Here is a 20,558-nt window from a genome sequence, read left to right on the forward strand (position 1 = left end):
GCATCCTTATTCTTCCCCTGCCACTGAGTTCATCAGTACCATTTTTTTTAGATTCCATATATATGTGTTGACATACGGTATTTGTCTTTCTCTTTCTGACTTCACTTTGTATGACAGACTCTAGGTCCATCCACCTCACTACAAATAACTCAATAACGAATACATCTTCACCCCATGACAGCACAAGAGTAAATGAATCCTGTGATCAGTTTGGGAGCCAATTTGCTGCAATTGCTGTGGTTTGAAAAAAACAATCACTTCTGTACCCAAATAACCTGACTTCTGATATGGAAGCTGATAATTAGTTTAAGGCATAGCCCCCCCCACAAAAGTTATGGGTAACACTAAGCAATGTGTTCTTTAATTTTTCACCAAGCACATAATAAAAATTTGAATATTGTTTGATCTTAGAATGTTAACTCCACAATATTCTATGACAAACGTTATTAATAATAATAAAAAAACATTGTACTACTAATAACAAGAATGCCAAGCAGTTACAAACACTATGAAAAGATGTTGATATTAACTGTCAGATTGTATCCTCCTAGCAACTTTGTCAGTTAAAATTTAGTGTCCTGAAACTGATTTGTAGGCAGAAAATGAGATACTAACCAGTGGAAAAACTATACTGAGAATTCTAGTCTTTCAGTTTTGCACTCATTTCACTTCAGCTTCCTGTCCAAAAAAATAAAATCTCCAGGGAAAAAAAAAAAAAGCTAGGGACTTCCCTGGTAGTGCAGCAGTTAAGAATCCTCCTGCCAATGCAGGGGACACGGGTTCGATACCTGGTCCAGGAAGATCCCACATGCCACAGAGCAACTAAGCCTGTGCACCATAACTACTGAGCCTGTGCTCTAGAGCTCACGAACAACAACTACTGAACCCTCAACTACTGAAGCCCTCGCGCCTACAGCCTGTGCTCTGCAACAAGAGAAGCCACCACAATGAGAAGCCGGCGCACTGCAACAAAGAGTAGCCCCTGCTCGCCACAACTAGAGAAAGTCTGCCCGCAGCAGCGAAGACCCAAAGCAGCCAAAAAAAAAAAAAGACTTTAGGTGTGTGGACTTCCATTTGTGCCCTTGCCCTGGGGCCTGCAAATGTTAGGGGAGACTCTGGAGATGTCAGGAAGCCTGTGATGTTGGAAACCATCTTTCTACCATGGAGAAAATCTACCTGATAATAGAGCCAACTCAGAGAAAAGCAGAGAAAAGAAATGGAGAATGAGACTGAAAACTAGTGATATGATTAACGTCTTTGGGTCCTGAAGATCTACCCATGAATGTTTAGTTCCTTAAGATCATAAATTTCCACTTTTTTGCTAAAGTTGAGTTTTCTGTCATTGGTATCAAGTGTCACGACTCACATGATATCCTGATATTTTGTTCAGGAAAATGTGATACTTTTATATGTAGAGTTAGCAGTGGGAGTAACAAGCTGGCAGTGGATAAGGAGAATGGGAAGGAGTGGAACTGAGCAGGTTTTGGAAAATGGGGCATGAGTGAACTGTGGCAGTAAAAGAAATATTATGAATGCCACTCCAGGAAAGTAAATGTGAATCATCACGTCTTAGCCTTATACCTAAGAGCAACCTAGTGGTCCACAGATAAACTAAAAAAAATGGTTCACAAAATTTGTATGAATATGCCTTTTTCTGGAGAGTTCATAGCTATTCATAGATCCCTAGAAACAAAACAAAACAAAACTGTGAGCTCCCATAAGAAATACTGTCCTACTAAATGGGGAAGGCTTTTGAGATGTAAAGTCAAAGAGCTGTACTTTAGATTATAAAATCACGAATCCTGGCAGTGACTCTCAAATTACATGCCACAATCACCTGCATCACAATCACCTGGGTCTCTTGGTTCAAAATGGCCCCCATGCAGACTCATTGAATCAGAATCTCTGGGGGCAGGGCCTAGTACACTCCATTTGGAGTGTATGTTAGGTCAATATTTTGAAATTTTACATGTTTCCCACTTGATTGATAACTTGGCAGAATTTTAAGTGGAAAGCACATTGTTTTAGAATTTCAAATGCATTATTTCATTGTCTTTGAGCTTTAGGTATTGCTGTTGAGAAATCTGATGACATTCTGATTCTTGATACTTTGTGACTTTTTTTCTCTCTGGAAGCTCTTAGAATCTATTCCTTGTCCTTTCCTTCTGAAGACACCTGTCCTTCGTTCCTGGAATTTTTCTTGAATCACTTAATTGATGATTTCTTCACAGCTGGACCACTCTTCCAATTTTCTTTCTCTTTGAAGAGTATTTTTGTGTTGCTTTGCTGAAATCTTCTGTGACCTTCCCCTCATTTCTGTGATCTTCTTTCTAATCTCCAAGAACTCTTTCTATTCCTACCCCACCCCCCCACCCCCCCACCTTTTTTAAAATTGCATCCTGTTGTGGCTTCTCTTACCCTTCTGGGAATATTACTGAGAGGTTGTTTTTTGTTTGTTTGTTTTTCAAGTATCCTCCCTACAATGTTTGTTTTCTCCATATTCCTTTTTCTGTTGTTCCTTTCTATTATTCAGTTGTCTTGTTTGTTGTCCATGATTAAAAGTAAGAGATAAAGAGTAAAAAGAGAGGGAGCTCTGAGTGGGTGCCTGGTGTTTTTGACTTTTAATTTCACTATAGGATGATCTGAGGCATGTTGCCAATATCTTTGGTCAGGCACAGTCAGTTACATCCCATTTTAGGTATGGCACCCAAGCAAGTACCAGAGAATTCACCCTCCCCAGAGAATTCAACCTCCAAACTTCAGCCTGGGTGGGAGAGGGGCAGCTGCGCAGAAGCATAAGGCTGGAGAAAGGCTCTAGAGATCTAATTTCTTCTCAAGCAGCTTTCACTTAATCCCCTTTATTTTTGGACATCCTAACCTCCATTCTCCCCTTCACTCCTAATTGCTCAGACACCTCTTGCAGTTTCAGAACCTTTTGAAGATTCTATGGTTTAAACTGGGTTGTTTCTCAAATATCTGCACTGTTGGGGCTTAGGGCACTTACCCTTCATACTTGTGCTTTCAAACCTCCAAAATGTTGCTGTCATCTCCCTGCCCTTGTAGGTTCAGGTTTTCACTGGAGTTTAAGCACGGGAGAAAGTGAAATTAGAGGTCGTATTCAAACCGCTGTCTCAATTCAACAGATAGCCGTACGTTCAACATCTTTGGGCCATTTCAACCATGTAGTACAGTCATCCCTTGCAAGGCACCCTACTTCTCCATTTTGAGGACTCCCTCCAGCTTCAGACTTCACAAGGAGGACACAAACAACTATGACACAGAGCCAAAGAGAGGCACATAAATGGTACGCAATATATACTTGAGTCAACGGTCGGCCGCGCACCGAGACCCTGGCTCCCTGGGCTTGCAGTGCTGGGGCCGCCCTGGCCTCTGTCCCTCTTTCCCGCAGCCCCAGATCCCCCGGGGCTTGGCGATCGCCCAGCTCCTCCCCTGCCCCGCCCCACCGCGCCCCTGCCTTCCATAAGGCAGGCCGGGCCGGGGAATCCCGAACCGGTTCGCTGCCTGGTGAGCCGCCAGCATGGCCCAGCTTCAGCTCCGGAGCCGGCGCCCAGTTCCCTCGCCGCGTGGGACCCGCGGACTCGCCCCTCTGCTGCTGCCGCTGCTCCTGGCGCTGCGCGTCGGGGCCGGGGCCGACTGCCCCTGCCAGGACCCAGCGCTGTGCCATCCCATCACCCACCGCCCCGACTTCGAGGTCAGTGGCCTCTCTCTCCCTTGATCCTCCAGGTCTGGTCCTCAAGGCCCTAAGAGGAGATACAGTAGAATAACGGAGCCCGAAAAAGAGGTGTTGGGGGTGCAAAACTAACTTTGACCGCTCGCGGAGGGCCTTTCTGTTCACGGATTTCCTTCAGTCCTAAAGATGAGGAAATTTCGGCTCAGAGAGGTTAACTCCTCCCAGGTCTCACAGTAAGTATTCCAACCCAGATCTGACTCCAGATCTGACTCCAAGTGCAAGCTCCTTGCATTGCCCTGTTGTGCCTCTCCTGAGGCACTCTGGTAAGGAGATGCTCCCTAAGTAGCAAGACCCATTGGTTTCCAAGAGAACTGAGGATGAGTTTGAAAGAATCTCAGCACTCCCACGGTTCAGTGGAAGACTGAACGTTCTGCTTACTTTGCTTTCCTATACCTGCCACCCAAGAAGGGAGATAAGAATAGGTCTTTAAGTAAATTTTCCTTCTACCCACCTAACAATTTATAGGGCCTTGGGCAGCTTTAAGCAAACACCTTTTAGGAGGTAGTGTGAAGGCCACTCCTCTGCCTAGAGTTTGATGACTGCAGCAGGAACTGGACACATCAGGCAGGTGGAAAAGTTTAGTCCAAAAGAGCAATTTTTGTGTAAACATAGCGACAATTGCCAGTTCTTAATCTAGCAGATTGTGCTTGAGGCAGGGACATTAAAATGTCAATTAAGAAAAAAGTACATATAAATTGCTTAGAAGTAAAAATGGTGGAAGTGTTTATGGAGAACCTACCTAATGTGGAAGCCTAGCATCTGACTTTCTGTAGCACCCAGTATCTCTTGGCAGGTTAGGTGGTGTCTGTAGGCATTTAGAAAACCAATTATGCAAAGAAGCCAAATTTTGTTCATTTGTATGTTAGTGGTAAATGGTCTTTTCTCTCTAATGACCTCTATTTTTCATTAGAGACTAAAGACTAGACTGCATTACTTTTTCCCTTATGTATTCAGTTGGTTCATCAAGCTATTTCTTAGGGTTTCTATTATATCACAAGCTCTCTGTATATTTTTAACAAATTCAATCTTAGTTATCAGAATTGAAATAGGGGTAAGGTTTGCGATGTAAATATGATGCTAAGAAGTCTAAAAACAGTGGGTTGTTCAATTTCACATTTTGTAATTTTTATTATTTCAGTGGGGAGCTGACTAGTAGAAAAATGTTATGCACAGTTAGTTCTGAAAAATAAACAAAAAACCAAAAAAGAGATTGAAAATTAGGAAAAGTCTGGTTTAATTTTTTATAGCTAGCTCTCCCATCCTCCCCCAACCATTCTCCTCACAGTGGCCCAGTGATCGATATCACTCTCCCTTTCTCTCTCCCCCCCAACTGTCTGTCTGTCTCTCTCATTTTTAATGAAATCTTATGATCCTCTGCTTAAGATACTCTAATACTTCCCATTCATCTCAGGAGAAAATAGAAACTCCTCAGTGGTCTACAAAGCCCTACTTGATCTTGCCATCACTTACCTCAGCAGTTTCATCTGTTTCCATGTATTTTCAGGATTTCTGTGCTCTAGTCACACTGACCTTCTTTAGGCTCCAGAAATTCAGAATTCTTCTGAGGTATTGAGACCTTTGCCCTTTTTTGTTCCCTCTTCTGAGAATGCTCTTTTTTGTGCATTGGTACCCCTCCTCTGTCCTGTCTAGGTCATTCCCCAGATTTCAGTCCTCCCCTAAAGAGTGTAGTCCTCAGAGAAGTTTTCCTGCCCTACCAGGGTCACAGGTCCCCTTTATATGCTGTCATGGTGCCCTGCATTTCCATGTAGCCCTTAACACTATTGCATTAAATAACCACTGGACCTGGTCTGTGTCACTAAGGCCTAGCAATATACCCTGCCTATACCTTATTGGGATTCAATAAATATTTGCTAAATCAATGCAGTAACACCTTATTTGGAATAAAGTATAAAAATGATCAGTGCTTCTAATATTATCTGTGGAGAAAAAATACAGGAGAAACATAACATCAGCCACCTTAGCTTTTAACTTGAGTACTATTCTAAGAAGTCAGGCTCACCAAAGATCATTCACAGTAAATACAGTATCTATGAGTCCATCTGCAGCAGCCAGAAACTTGAGTATTCTCAACCTCCTCCCTTTCTCTTACCTTACGCATTCAACTGGTCACAGAGTCCTGTTAATTTTGCCTTCTTAGGATCTTCCAGATTTATTCCTTTATCTCATAATCTCTGCTGCTCCACAACTTTAGCTGAGGTCACCATCATCTCTTGCCTGTATTCTTCCAAAGCTTAGATACTCTGCCTCCAGTTTTAGCTTGTCTTTAAACTATTTCTCACTTCAGCTGAAGGGATTTTTCTAAAATGCATACCTAAAATATGTATATTCTCTTTTGAAAACCCTTTCCCTCTGGATAATTTCACAAAAGGGCTTCAAGTCCTTTCATGATTTAACCCTGCCTACCACCCTCAGGCTCTTCACTATTGTTTCCCTCCAAATTCGAGGCAGCAGCCATACAAACCACCATGCTCTCTCTGCCTCCAGGCCTTAGCACTTGCCACTACTTCTTCCTAGCCTACCCTCTCCTACTTTCCAGGACCCGCTAATTTCCTCTGCCACCAATTAATTGGTGGGACCCCTATGTCTTATTCACTGTTGTTCTCTCAGTGCCTGGCATATGATCAATGTTTAATTATTACTTTGGGTGGTCAGCATGATAGTCTTCTTGGTTTAAGTGAGGGTGCTTATCCCTTTTGTTTTGGCAGGTCTTTGTGTTTGATGTTGGACATAAAACTTGGAAATATTATGACTGGTCACAGATTACAACTGTGGTACTTTTTTCAAATTATGACTCAGAACTTATGTGCTACGCTCATTCAAAAGGAGCCAGAGTAGTGCTAAAAGGTGAGTTACAGTTTTTACCAGATGTGTTTAGCCAACTGGTAAGTTTACTTGCATCATCAGCGATGCTGAATTTCCAAAAAATTCTTTTTATGTTTATATTTTTCAGTATCCTAAAATTAATCTTAGATACTGTTTTAATTCATTTCTCAGGTATAGATAGTTTTAAAGAATTAAGTAAACCACTGTATGGTTTTGAGCAAAATATGAATCCTAATTAGCATGATGACACTTAGTCCATGATTCCTGCTTTTAATTTGAGAATATTACTAATTATTCATAATGATTATTTAGGAGATTAATGACTAATGATTTTCTGTGATTTTGATATATTATTTCTTCATTTGGAAAACTTAAATTCGGGGCTTAGTATTCCAAAATTATGAGATGTTTTAAAGACATCTAGATCTCTTTGGAATGGGTTTGTGAAGTAAATTTTATTAAACTGTGAAAAGCATATATGTACAAAAAATATATATTTCTTCCATAGGAGATGTATCTGTAAAGGCTATTGTTAATGCTACTTTCAGAGCATCCTGGATAGCTCGACAAGTTGAGCTGGCCAAAAAACAATATATGGATGGAATTAATCTAGACATAGAGCAAGCAGTTGCTCACTCATCACCTGAATATTATGCATTAACTGCTTTAGTCAAAGAAACTGCAGACTCTTTCCATCGTGAAATTGAGGGATCACAGGTAAAAATTCATTTCTTGTTTTTTGGAAGCCCCTTATTTTTCCTATCAAAATGTATTCATGAAGGTATGACAAATAGAATCTCCATTTCATTGAGTAAGAAGAGTTTCAGCACATCCTAAAAAATTTTCTAGAACTTTTGAGGTTCTTAAGAAATTTTATAAAATTTTAAGTTGCCAAATTTGTTCTTTATTCACATCAGGATACAATACTGGAATTGCCCCCACCTACTTGCCTTGCAGCTGGGTTAGAAATATTAGATAGGCAGTAGGAATTAGGAAGGACTTAGCTGCCCAGGCCCTGCTTTCATTAGTGTACGACAGAAATAGTGCTTGCCTAAGAGTAGAGGTAGTTCTGGGGAAGTGTCTCACTAGCTCCATAGACTCTGAATTACTCTGCAAAGCACCCAAGGCCTGGTAAGGCTCAAAGCCTAATTCCATAGAACTTGTCAGTGCTATGACAAAAGTATTCTTCCCTGCCACCATAGTGAGCATGATCAGAGCTGAAGGTCACAACATAAGGCATCTTGCCAAGCAATGTATGAGTAACAAAAGGACAATGTGGCCTCAGATCAGTGATTCTCAAAACTGGTCATATACCCAGATAAGCAGGAATCTTAAAAAAAAATTAAACACACACACATACAACTGGATCCCACTCCCAGAGATTCTTATTCAGAGAAATGCAAATCAAAACTACAATGAGGTATCACCTCACACCAGTCGGAATGGCCACCATTAAAAAGTCTACAAAAAATAAATGCTGGAGAGGGTGTGGAGAAAAAGGAACCCTCCTACACTGTTGATGGGAATGTAAATTAGTGTAGCCACTATGGAGAACAGTATGCAGGTTTCTTAAAAAACTAAAAATAGAGTTGCCATATGATCCTGCAATCCCACTCCTGGGCATGTACCCAGACAAAACTGTAATTCAAAAAGATACATTCACCTCAATGTTCACAGCAGCACTATTTACAATAGCCGAGACATGGAAGCAACCTGAATGTCTGCTGACAGATGACTGGATAAAGAAAATGTGGTATATATACACAATGGAATATTACTTAGCCACAAAAAAGAAATAGTGCCATTTGCAGCAACATGGATGGACCTAGAGTTTATCACGTTAAATAAAGTAAGTCAGACAAAGACAAATATCATAGGATATCACTTATGTGTGGAATCTAAAAAATGATACAAATAAACTTATTTACAAAACAGAAATAGACTCACAGACATAGAAAACAAACTTATGGTTACCATAGGGGATAGTGGTGGGGGGAGGTAGGGGGGAGATAAATTCGTAGTTTGGGATTAACATATACACACTACTATATACAAAATAGATAAACAAAAAGGACCTCCTCTGTAGCACAGGGAACTATATTCAATAGCTTGTAATAACCTATAATGGAAAAGCATCTGAAAAAGAATAGGTATGTATATGTATAATTGAATCACTTTGCTGTACACCTGAAACTAAACACAACACTGTAAATTATATGTCAATAGAAAAGTATATTACAGAAATTATAAAGGAACACATTAGGATGTTTCCTTCTTAAAAAAAAAACTGTACAAAAATTTGTCAGTGGACACACGATAAAAAATGATGTAAATTTTGACGTCAAAAACATAAAATGTGGGGTTGGTGGAGTATAAAACTGTAGAGTTTTTGTATATGTTCTAAGTTGTTAACAGCTTAAAATACTGTTATATTTTTTTAAATTATTTTATTTCAATATAATTGACATATAGCATTATATTAGTTTCAGGTATACAACATAATGATTTGGTATTTGTATATATTGCAAAATGATCACCACAATAAGTCTTAGTTAACATCCATCACCATACAGTTACAAAAATTTTTTTAATGTAAGCCACATGATAACCACAAAGCAAAAACCTACATTAGATACACAAAAGAAAATCAGAAAGGAATCAAGCATGCCACTACAGGGAATCATCAAATCACAAAGGAAGAGAGCAAGAAAAGAAAGGAACAAAGGAATTAGAAAATAGCCAGAAAACAATGAACAAAATGGCAATATGAAGTAAAAACCTATCAATAATTACTTTAAATGGAAGTGGACTAAATTCTTGAATTAAAAGACATAGAGTGGCTGAATGGATGAAAAAAGAAACAAGATCCAACTATATGCTGCCTATAAGAGACTCACTTCAGCTTTAAGGACACACATAGACTAAAACTGAAAGGACTGAAAACTTATTCCAGGCAAACTGAAACCAAAAGCAAGCAGGGGTAGCTATATTTATTTCAGACAAAATAGACTTTAAGCCAAAAATGGTAATAAGAGACAAAGTTCATTATAAAATGATAAAAGGGTCAGTTCATCAAGAGGATATAACAATTGTAAATATTTATACGCCGTACATCAGAGCATCCAAATATATTAAACATTAAGATGTCTGAAGGGAAAAACAGACGGCAATATAATATTAGTAGAGGACTTTAATACTGCACTTTCAGCAATGGACAGATTATTCAGGCAGATTATCAACAGCAAAACATCAATAAGGAAACTGTAGTTAGACCAAAAGGATAGGCTGGTAAAATGTATAAACTTTGTTATTAGATGAATAAGGCCTGAGGATTTACTGCATAACATGATGACTATAGTTGATAATACTGTATTGTATAATTGAAATTTGCTGAGTAGAATTTTAGTGTTATCACCCAAATAAATAAATTAATAATAAATAAATAAACAAGGTGATGGCTATGTCAATTAACTTGATGGGAATTCTTTTCCATATATATGCATATCATCAGGTTGTACACTTAAAACATATTACAATTTTATTTGTTATACCTCAGTAAAGCTGAGAAAAAACTGCTAGGCTAGACAGTGAGGTTTTTGAAGGCAGGGACCAGTTCCTTGATGTGTAACACAACGTTTAAAAATTATTTATTGAATATATGAATGATACCTCCTTTCAAAATTTTAAATCTAGTTAAGTAGGATATGTATAGTATAAACTAATGACTCTAAATTTATGTCAGAATCACCTGGGAGTTCTTGTTAAACATATCCCCAGAAGCTGATTCTGGTATAGATTCTAGGAGCTGTATTTTTACCAAGTGTGATTCTGGTATAGTTGGTCAAACATGAATTTGAGAATGGCTGGAGAAATAATAAATGATCTAGCGATCAACATCTCTGTGGCTTTATACAAGTAGGGAAGCTTTGTCAGTGTGGAATTCAACTTTTCAGATGAGTACAATTTAGATTAAGAATAGCAAACACCTGGTATACAGGCCACTGTACTCCTCTCCTCACAAATTATGGTCTCAGAAACTTTTCCTTCATTCTCTAGATTGCTGTTGTTAATAGGGTAGAATTGATGTGTAGGAATTTATTTGCTAGTCCTGATTAAGCTATAGTGAAAGAGCAAGGTGGAAGAGACGGAGCAACGACTTTGCAGTAGGAATGTCTATTTCCATGTTTGAGGGGCAAGTAGAACAATTTGGGCTACCATGTCAAGTTCATGTTAGGTAAGTTAATGGGAAGCACAGTTGCCAAGATGAACCAGATTGTGGAAGATCCAGGATGTCACACTGAAGACTATGCATTTTATTCTGTATGTAATGGGTAACGTATAGAATGTATTTGGGGAAGATTATGGTGGAATGTAAAAAAGTCTAGAGGAGAAAGAGAGATCTGTAAGGACTAACCCAATAATCCAATAACTTAGAATTTATGGTTTGAATTGGGATGATGGCATAACCTTAACACTCAGCAAGTGTTCAATAAATATTCATTGAATTAGTTAATTAATGGAAAGGAAGGGGCAGAACAATTTTAAGAGGCCACCCAAAGGAAAATGTGAGATTAGTTATGGGGTGTGAGGGAAGAAGAGTCAGAAAATGGCCCAAAGATTCTTAAACTGGTGAGCAGAAAAAAGTGACTAATATTTAAAATTTTAACTGACAAAACACTTGTTTGATGATGAATGATGGAAATCAGAATACAAGAGAAACTTCCTTCCACAGTGGCAGGATTGGACATCTGCAGCCAACAAACCATTTAAGGACCATTTGAGCAGTGTCTGAAATCTTCTATTGACCACTTTAGGAAGAGACCTAGAAAGTGCCAGGACCCATCAAATCAAAGGCATGAAAAAACCTAGGAAGGAGGGAAGACTGTTTTAGAATATTCAAAGACTTAACATGCAATAATAACAAGTTTCTTATCTTTCCCTATATTCCATGAGCTCTTGTTTCTCTGTGTCTGGTACTTGGTCATAGAAGCATAAGTTTTTAAAATTTTCAGTAAGATGGTCAAAATTTTTTCTCTATGTGGCCACAGAGTTTAAGTATTTTTTTTTTGTTTGCTTTCTGCTTTTTATATTCATTTCTTTTTTCTTTTTTCTTTTTTTTTTTTTTTAACAAATCTTTGTACAGACATTTTGTTGGTTCCTTTTTGATTACTCATCCTTTAAGTCTCTGAATTTTTCCTTGCTGATCTATTTACATGTAGTTTGTATTTAGGACGGATTAGTTATGTCCCAAGATGAGCGGGATTTTCTTTTTCTTACCTAGAGTTTGGGGTTGAGGTACAATAAGCCTTTATTTATTAACAGCTAATGGAAACAGGCAACTTTTTTTTTTCACAACTCAAGGATTTCCTTATTTCCCCTGCTATGGAGATAGATTTCTTCCTAAAAATAAAGCTTAGGTACAAAAAAAAAAAAAAAAAAAAGTGACTAATATAGAGCCCCTGCAAGAAGTGAGTTTTTGGGAAAAGATGACAATTTAGGACTGTAGAATTTGTGGTCACCAAATTAAGGAGCTAGAAGCGCTCTTGAAGAATTCTTTCTATACCTTCATTGTTACACATGGGAAAACAGATGAGATATTTAAAATGAAATAACCTAGCTATGAGAGCCAAGATAAGAACTAAAGTCTTTTGATTTCTTTTCTAATATACTACTACTGCCTTCTCAAAAACATGAGATTAACCATGACAGGAATCCCAGGTGAAAATATTCTTACTGCTCAGGAGAGAGGTAAGGACTTACAAAATGGATTGGAAATTTACCAGCTAACAGGTAATCACTTTCTCTATTACCTTATTATATTTCCATTTTGTAAGAGGAGACAGTGACAAAATGAAGTCCAATATGTAAAAATTTCACTTTATAACCTATTTTGCTGGAGAACTTTGTGGAAAGCCTATGCTTACAAAGCAGAGCTTCCTTTAGTGTTAATAATGTGAGAATTAGGGAGAATTTTGAGAAAGTCCTAAAAAAGAGTTATAGCAGAACAAATTGGCCAAAGTGTAAAAATTTTAACTAAAATACCTCAGTTTTTTTGTAATATTAATCAGTATATTTATTGAGTGCCTAATTAAGAAGAAAACTTTTAATGAAGCTTTAGAACATTTGCAGACACATTAATAAAATAAAGCTAATTAATATTCAATTAAGGCAATAAATCTTTTTTTTACATTAGGTCTCAGAACTTATTTCTTTTATAACTGAAAGTTTGACCCTTTGACCAACATCTTAAGGCAATAAATCTTTTAAAGAGATTCATCCTTATGGAGGACTGGCTCACTATTCAAAATGAAAGATAATTTATCACTCAAGTTTTATTTGAATGTTTCCATAAAATAAGACCATTTAAGTGACTTTTTTCAACACTTTGAACTGATTATTTTATACTTGTAGCCATAAAACACTGCTACTCTTTAACTATAATGTTGGACTAAACCTACCATGTAATGTAATTGTAAATCAGGGGCTCTATCTCCCAACACAGTCCAGTCAGCTTGTGCCAAGAGATGACCTATTTAGCTTGCACGATATTTTTAAGAACTTTTGTATTTGAATTCCTTTAGCATGCTTTTACTCCCTAGTTGTTATAGGCCCTACCACACCCTACTGTGATTACACCAGTTTCCTTCAATCAGTTGAGTTGCTAGTCTGTTCTCTGAAGGCATTTGAGTGAAAACTCCTCTTCTACACAGTGCTTGCTCCTGGTCATTGTATATGTCCAAATATGCCTGTGTCCAAATATATGTCCATTATCTAAATATATATCCAAAACATTGTCCAAAATATATGTCTGGGTCACTCTGTGTTGGCAAAAAATATATTTCTTGGAATTGTTCTAGTTCCGTACATGTCAAACCCTACGCTCATATACATAAGTGGTTCTTTTTTTGGGAGCGGGGGGTGTAACATGAGGCAAGAGAATATATAATCAACAAAACATGTGCCATAATATGCATATTTGATCATGTTACATAAAATGGCTTTTCCACAGGTAACTTTTGATGTATCTTGGTCTCCAAAATGCATGGGTAGAAGGTGCTATAATTATACTGGAATTGCAGATGCTTGTGACTTTCTCTTTGTGATGTCTTATGATGAACGAGGTCTGGTCTGGTCAAAATGTATTGCAGGAGCCAATTCTGCCTATACTCAGACATTAACTGGTAAGAATTCACAAAATGATCATTTATCAGTAATATTAATTCTATAATCTCAAACATTAAGATATATTTTAGTATTCCTAAGTCATTTGTATACCTTTTCCATTTGCAACGGGAGAACCTCTTAATTTGAGAGCTTTAAAGTTTACAAAAAGTTTTAAAGTTTTGAAGTTTTCAATTACTTCTAAAAATCTTGTGGGATAGGTATATTATGTTAGCCCTCTATTATGGATGAGATAAAGGGTAAGTTCTCATGATTGCACAGCTGTTAAGTATTATATGGTTGGAATTCAAACAGGTGTTCTAACTTCAAGTCAACACTCTTGTCAGAAAGCTACATGAAGATATTTGTTTATTTAGAATTTGACAGAGTATTTTTGTTGAAATAACCAGGATTAAATAACTTAATAGCAAAGGTGGCTATAATGTGAGTACCTATTATACATGATTGATAGGATTGGCTTTATCTTATTGACATTTACTATTAGTACCCATGCTACATTAAAAATTATATTCCTGTTAGAATTAAGAGTGCTTCTGATCTGTCATTTATATGATGTCATCTTTGCATTATCCTTTCTGAAGTTTGGATTGGTTTGTATCCCAACAACCAACTGAATAAAAGATTGCTTGCTATCTTTTGGACTTCAGTGAGATTTTCTGAGATAGTTGGCATTGTTTGTGTTGAGTAATAAATAAAAATTCTTTTCTTTTTCATATAGAGGTAAAAATCATAGAACCTGGCCTCATTTTATCATGTCCTAATTGTCTGCATAGAATAGTCTGATCGTAAGCATATACTATTTAAAATTTGAAAAATAATTTGTGTTACAATACAAAATAATTATTTAATCCAATGTTTGCAAACTGTGTTTATGAAAGATGATAATTATATTTATCAATAAAAGTTTCATTATCAAATATATTTGGGAAATGATGCATACTCTACCCCTCTCTTGGATATTTAACAGTACACAATAACTTTAAAGGCTCTGAAAAGCAGCAAATTTACTCAACTCAATATTCTAGCTAATCTTGGAACGTATCTTGGTGGGAAAACATATTTTGCAGCATGGGAAAGAAAGGTCTTGATAGTACCAGGAATTTGTTCATTTTTCTCTTTATTTCCTATAACTACAGATTATTTGCTACAAAGTAAGATGGGATCATTCCTTATCCCGAGCGGTAATTTATGCTTATAGGATATTGATAAAATGTGGAACACCTGTGTGTTCTATAAGCAATTGTGAGACCACCTCTGCCAGAAAGTTTAAGACTTACAGAACTTTTTTAAAGCTTTAGAATCTAGAATACCAAATCTATGGCTCAGCAGTTAATAGACACAATTAGCATGCTTTCCTTAAATATGTCATTGTTCCTAAAATTAATTTTGTGAATTTTTTGCTTCAATTTGGTCTTAATTGTTTTGAATGTTTTCTATTATTCAAAAAGAAATTGTTTAGAAAGTGATAAAAATTTATAGTTCTTAAGGGATGACTTTTATAATATATTAGAGAAACACTGTATTAGTATTTTGCATAAATGTACCTGTTGTTACAAACTTGGATTCTGAGTGGTTGCATAGCTTGTATGAACACATTAGTAGACATATGAAGAGAAAAAAAAATATGCTTTTTCTGTCCCTATTTGATTAGGATATGATGACTACATCAAGATAGGCATTAACCCTAAGAAACTGGTAATGGGTATTCCCTGGTATGGTTATGATTATACCTGCCAAAGTCTATCAGTGGTAAGAACAGATCATTTCTTATGCAATTTTTTTCTCTATTATATTTTTTAGAGCCTGTTTTGTTTCCTCTATATAAACTATTTTATTTAGAATTTAGAAACTTCTCTCTATATAGCATACATATACTGTATTGAGAGTTTATTTAGTATAGTTTGAGACTAAAAAGTAGACAGTTTATTTTAAATAATTAAATCCCATACAAGTTTTTGAATGTTATTATATTTCTATTTAATAATGAAATTTAACTTTTATTCTGTATGGTCCGGCTATCTATTTATAGTATATATTTTATATCTAATAAATACTTTCTAATATATTTTTGGATTTGGCTCTTAAGATTTGCTTAATTACCTAATCTATAACATGAACATTTTTGCATTTCTAGGATCATGTTTGTACCACTGCAAAATACCCCTGTAAGGGTGCTGTACACCATCAGGTGCCCTATCAAATTATTATGAAGCAAATAAATAGTTCTACTTCTGGAAGACTGTGGGATAAAAATCAGCAGTCTCCTTATTATCACTATCAGGTAAGACTTTTCATAAGTTGTGAATCTTTATTAGTTTTCATAATTGTGTATTTTCATAATTACATATTTGATAGTAAGATTTTCTATCAGTTTTCTTATAGGGTACAACATACAGACTGCTGTTGACATGAGTAGACTTGTCTTTGAATCTGTGTAATCAGGAACTTTATTTCCCTTGTGAGCAATTCAAGTTATGCTAATAGTTGAACTGCTCTGCATGGGCCACTTGTCATTTTGGATGATAAAATAAAAACATGTGTATCACAAACAGGATTTCCTTAAGAGTTGACAATTATAAATGATGTCTGTGGCTTTTGAAAGAGCTTTGGACCAAAATAAATTACTTGCTCTGAAAACCTCCATTTGAAAGTAGTCTCAAGATTCTGATGAGGCTCTTGTATAGGGAGGAATGAGATTGAGAACAGAAGATGCATCATCATGGACTTTACAATGGAAAATGTTATCATTTCAAATTTATTCCACAATTCAAACTATGTGATATTAAACAAATTATAAACAATATTAAAAATTAGAGACAGAAAAATATTACAAGCAGAAACTTGAACAGAGTAAATGACCAGCAATTCTGTCAGGTAGTATTTGATAAATAGGAATTGCCATACCAAAGGGGCAAAGAAAAGTTATATTTTCCATAGTTTACCTTTAGCATAATAAAAACTTTTTCACATCTCAAAAATCTAAATACAAACCATCTTTGAATTTACCTTGGATTATGTTACTATTAAAGGAACCCTAAAGTGATACGATGAATGTTAATTCCGGCAAGAATTTATATTTCTTTCTAGTGGTCTGGTACCCATTTACAAAAATGACTGCAAATATACATATTTAATAAATTATAGTTGATATATGTGTGCATGCCTAAATATCAATTATGTAGAGAGCTTTAGTGTAGACCTTTTTAAACTTTAGAGCCTAAAGTATAAATTTATTAATTAAACCAGGGTATATTGTGATCCTGTCTTTACCAAACAGTATTGATAGAACTCTGTTCTGGGAACTGTTAATAACACACAGACACACAACACACACACACCAGTGGGAAGAGCAGGGGAATGGGCAATATAGGGGTGGGGGAGTGGGAGGTACAAGCTGTTGGGTGTAGGCTCAAGGATGTATTGTACAACATGGGGAATAGAGCCAATATTTTGTAATAACTGTAAATGGCAAGTAACCTTTAAAATTGTGTTATTTTTTTAACTTTAAAGATTAAATTAAACTTAGAATATACTAAAAAAACAAACACACACACACAAATACACACACATGTGCTATGGCCAAATATATTTGGAAAACACTACATACTGTAAGTCTCTCTTGGAGATTTATAATGTATAACATTATATTTAAGGATTTGAGATGTACTACAGTACATAAAGCCATTTAATTGTTTAACGTAGAACCCTGTTTCCTCATACTCTTAGAAACATTCAGGGGAACAGTGTTTCATGGATATCAGTTTGGTAACGGGTCTGTTTAAACAATTGGAAATATATAATTTAGAATAAATAGCTTCCCCTATGATGTACTGTTTTTTGTAATTCCTGACCTATTGTATACTAAATGCACAAGAAGACACATTCTTTAAGATTTTAGAACTCAGGAAACATTTTGATGAGCCTTGAAAACCATTCATTTAATGGCTCTTCAGATAACCATCTAGTTATAAGCAATTTGTTCTTCTTCATTCATTGTAAAATTCCGCAGCAACCCAAATCAAGTTTCTGTTTTAAGTGAAGAGAACATTCTGCTTTCTTATGCTCTCTCAGCAACAGGAGCTTCAGCTTGCACTCAATATTCTTGGAGGCATATATTCCTTAACCAGGCATATGTCAAACTTACACATACTCAGTTTTTCATCCTTTGATCTGTCGCTATTTGAGGCATTTGAAATTTCTTAACAAAAAAAAGGCTCAAATTACTAGCTCAAATGATGGCAAAACTCAAAGGTTTAAGCCTTTGGGTTTGCCCCGACTCTACAAAAATAAATCTTTCTATATTTAGGTACAGGTTTTGCAAGTTGCCTTTTAATATTGAATCACAACTGGTACTAGAGCATGTATAGCTTTTTCTAGTTCTAAAGATTTTAAAGAATGCAATGTAAGATAGAGTATGAGATATGCTTGTATGTAATGAATCTACTATACTTAAATATACCATAGCTTATTCATTTACCAAGTGACTATTGTCTTTTAAAGCAGTCATCTTAGGAGATGATTCTAATTCTCGTGGTGCTACCATAAATAAAAATATTACTGGTATTCATTAAGAATTGCCTTTAAAGAATTGCCAGATATATATATATATATATATATATATAAATAAGTAAATTATTTTAAATCACAGATCATTCTATTTTTTACTTCCTATCTTTTTTCCTTCCGCCTAATTCTGCTCCTTTCCTCTTTCTTTTATCCTTTACCCATAGCTTACATACCTTCTAAAAGAGACTGTTTAGTACTAGACAGAGGCAAGTGATGCTGGGGAGAAGGACTTTACAGGGTAGAAGGTGAGCATAAGATCAGCTTCTAGTCTGTGCTTCTTAATCAGGTGTGTGCCTAAGTCACCCATGGGGTCCAGACCCAACAGACTCTTAGACTCAGTTCTGTAAGACCTAGAAAAGGAGCTATTTTCTTCGTCCATTGCCATTACCTTTTGATTTGACTGATTCATCGTAAACAAAATCACCTGTTGAGCTCCTAATGAGCACATTTCCAGGAACTGTAAGGGAATACAAAAAAAGTGTATAAGCTGGTTTTAGAGAACAAAAGCAGTGATCCTCCTTAACCTTGGCTACATATTAGAATCACCTAATGGAACATTAAAACACAACACAAAGAAACAAGTAAATATACGTTATAGCACCAGCCCTGGAAGATTTTGATCCAACAGGTTTCATGTGTGGGTCCCATGCATCTGTTTTTAAAAACCCTCACAACTGATTCAGATGTGTACATCTTGGTTGATAATCATCAAATCACAGCAAGGAAAGAATCTTAGGGCATGAGAAGGACTTTAAAGAGGATATATTGGGAGGCTCATCTGTGTAATCTCTATGGTTGTAAAAGTGCCACAAGCAATGATATCTAGAAAGTATCCATTATAGAACTATGGAAACTATTACATATGCCCTAAAATTTTTATTATTTCATTGTATCCTTCTGAATCATTGGATTTAAGAAACACTTTTCCCTCTTATTGTACTGAATATTTTAAAGTTACATTTTAATTTTATCGTATAGGATCAGGCTGGCCATTTTCATCAAGTGTGGTATGATGACCCTGAGAGCATTTCTCTAAAGGCAGCATATGTACAAAACCATGGCTTACTGGGCATTGGCATGTGGCATGCAAACTGTCTTGACTACTCTGGAGATGCTATAGCCAAACAGCAAACTGCAGCAATGTGGAAAGCCTTAAAACCAAAGCTGTGGCAGAGATGAACATCTTTTGTTAACCTATTAACATTTAGAAAAATGAACTGTTTAAATAGATCTAGTTCCTTGAAGAGATTAAAAAATGTATACCTTTTTTCACGTTGCTATATATTTTAGTTATTAGTATACTCAAAAACAGATAAAGAATAAAGAAATGCTTTGTTTGAATTTGAAAAATGCTTACCTATTTATATCTTCAGTGTACAGCAACATAAAGGTAAAAAACAAGTCAACTTACCATATCAAATATTCCTTTGTAAGATGTTTAATACTATAGTTGGAAACAACTGCTTTCAGAATTTTATTATGCTAAAATTTTCCCCATGATATTAAAATATATGCTTACACATCAATGCTAATTTTTAAAATATGTATAATTTGAAGTAGAAATTGTTTGCTTAGAAATAAATTTTTAAAAATTTAGTCTTTGGGAATCGATTTCCTCTGTACTTTTTATTCAATAAATCTAAATTTAAAACCTGCAATTTTGTTTCTTTCGGCTCATTTGATGCAAATAATTTTTCTGCTTTCTGACTCCATATACCACTTATGTTCTCTGAGTCACCTGAATTAAACTCACTTAAGCCTCCAGGGGGAGAAGGGGAACAACTATAAAGGATCTTTAGAAAATACTTAGAAAATACAAGAAGATTACTTGGTAGTAATATTTTGAATTAGTAGGTTAGAGCTACCTAATGTTTTCCAATTAAATTATTTTTTTGAGGTTATATCTGAAACGTTTATGAAAAACTTATTGAACTCGATTCTATTAGTTGTCATTTACTCTTCCAATTATTAATATTCCTTCATTTATGGACATCTATAATATATTTTTTGGTTAGTTTTATTTCCATGGTTAAATTTTTTTTCATTTTCTATATCTGCATTTTATTTTTAATTATCTAAAGACATTGGTTTCTCAATTGGTTTTTTCTTTCTAAAAGAGACATTTTGTGCAAAAAAATGTACAGAGGTCTCTGTTACTTTTCTCAAGGCAATTAAGAAGAATATTGTGTAGCACTTATATTAGTTCCTATAAATA

General features: G+C 35.8%; 2 protein-coding genes across 2 annotated transcripts in view; one reads left to right on the plus strand and one right to left on the minus strand.

Annotated features, from left to right (window-relative positions):
- Positions 1-3,503: 3,503 nt before the first annotated feature.
- Positions 3,504-20,001, plus strand: CTBS (chitobiase). The gene is made up of 7 exons (XM_057714864.1): positions 3,504-3,712; positions 6,478-6,616; positions 7,104-7,312; positions 13,605-13,776; positions 15,429-15,526; positions 15,912-16,058; positions 19,322-20,001. The coding sequence occupies exons 1-7, from the start codon at positions 3,539-3,541 to the stop codon at positions 19,520-19,522; spliced, it is 1,140 nt and encodes a 379-aa protein (XP_057570847.1). The 5' UTR covers positions 3,504-3,538; the 3' UTR covers positions 19,523-20,001.
- SPATA1 (spermatogenesis associated 1) overlaps positions 18,580-20,558 on the minus strand; it is a 40,617-nt gene continuing 38,638 nt past the window's right edge. The window contains 2 exon segments of the mRNA XM_057714887.1: positions 18,580-18,785; positions 18,788-18,800. Coding sequence (XP_057570870.1) covers positions 18,706-18,785; positions 18,788-18,800 — 93 coding nt within the window. The 3' untranslated portion in view covers positions 18,580-18,705.

Source organism: Hippopotamus amphibius, chromosome 1, assembly GCF_030028045.1.
Source record: "Hippopotamus amphibius kiboko isolate mHipAmp2 chromosome 1, mHipAmp2.hap2, whole genome shotgun sequence".
NCBI classification, from domain to species: domain Eukaryota; kingdom Metazoa; phylum Chordata; class Mammalia; order Artiodactyla; family Hippopotamidae; genus Hippopotamus; species Hippopotamus amphibius.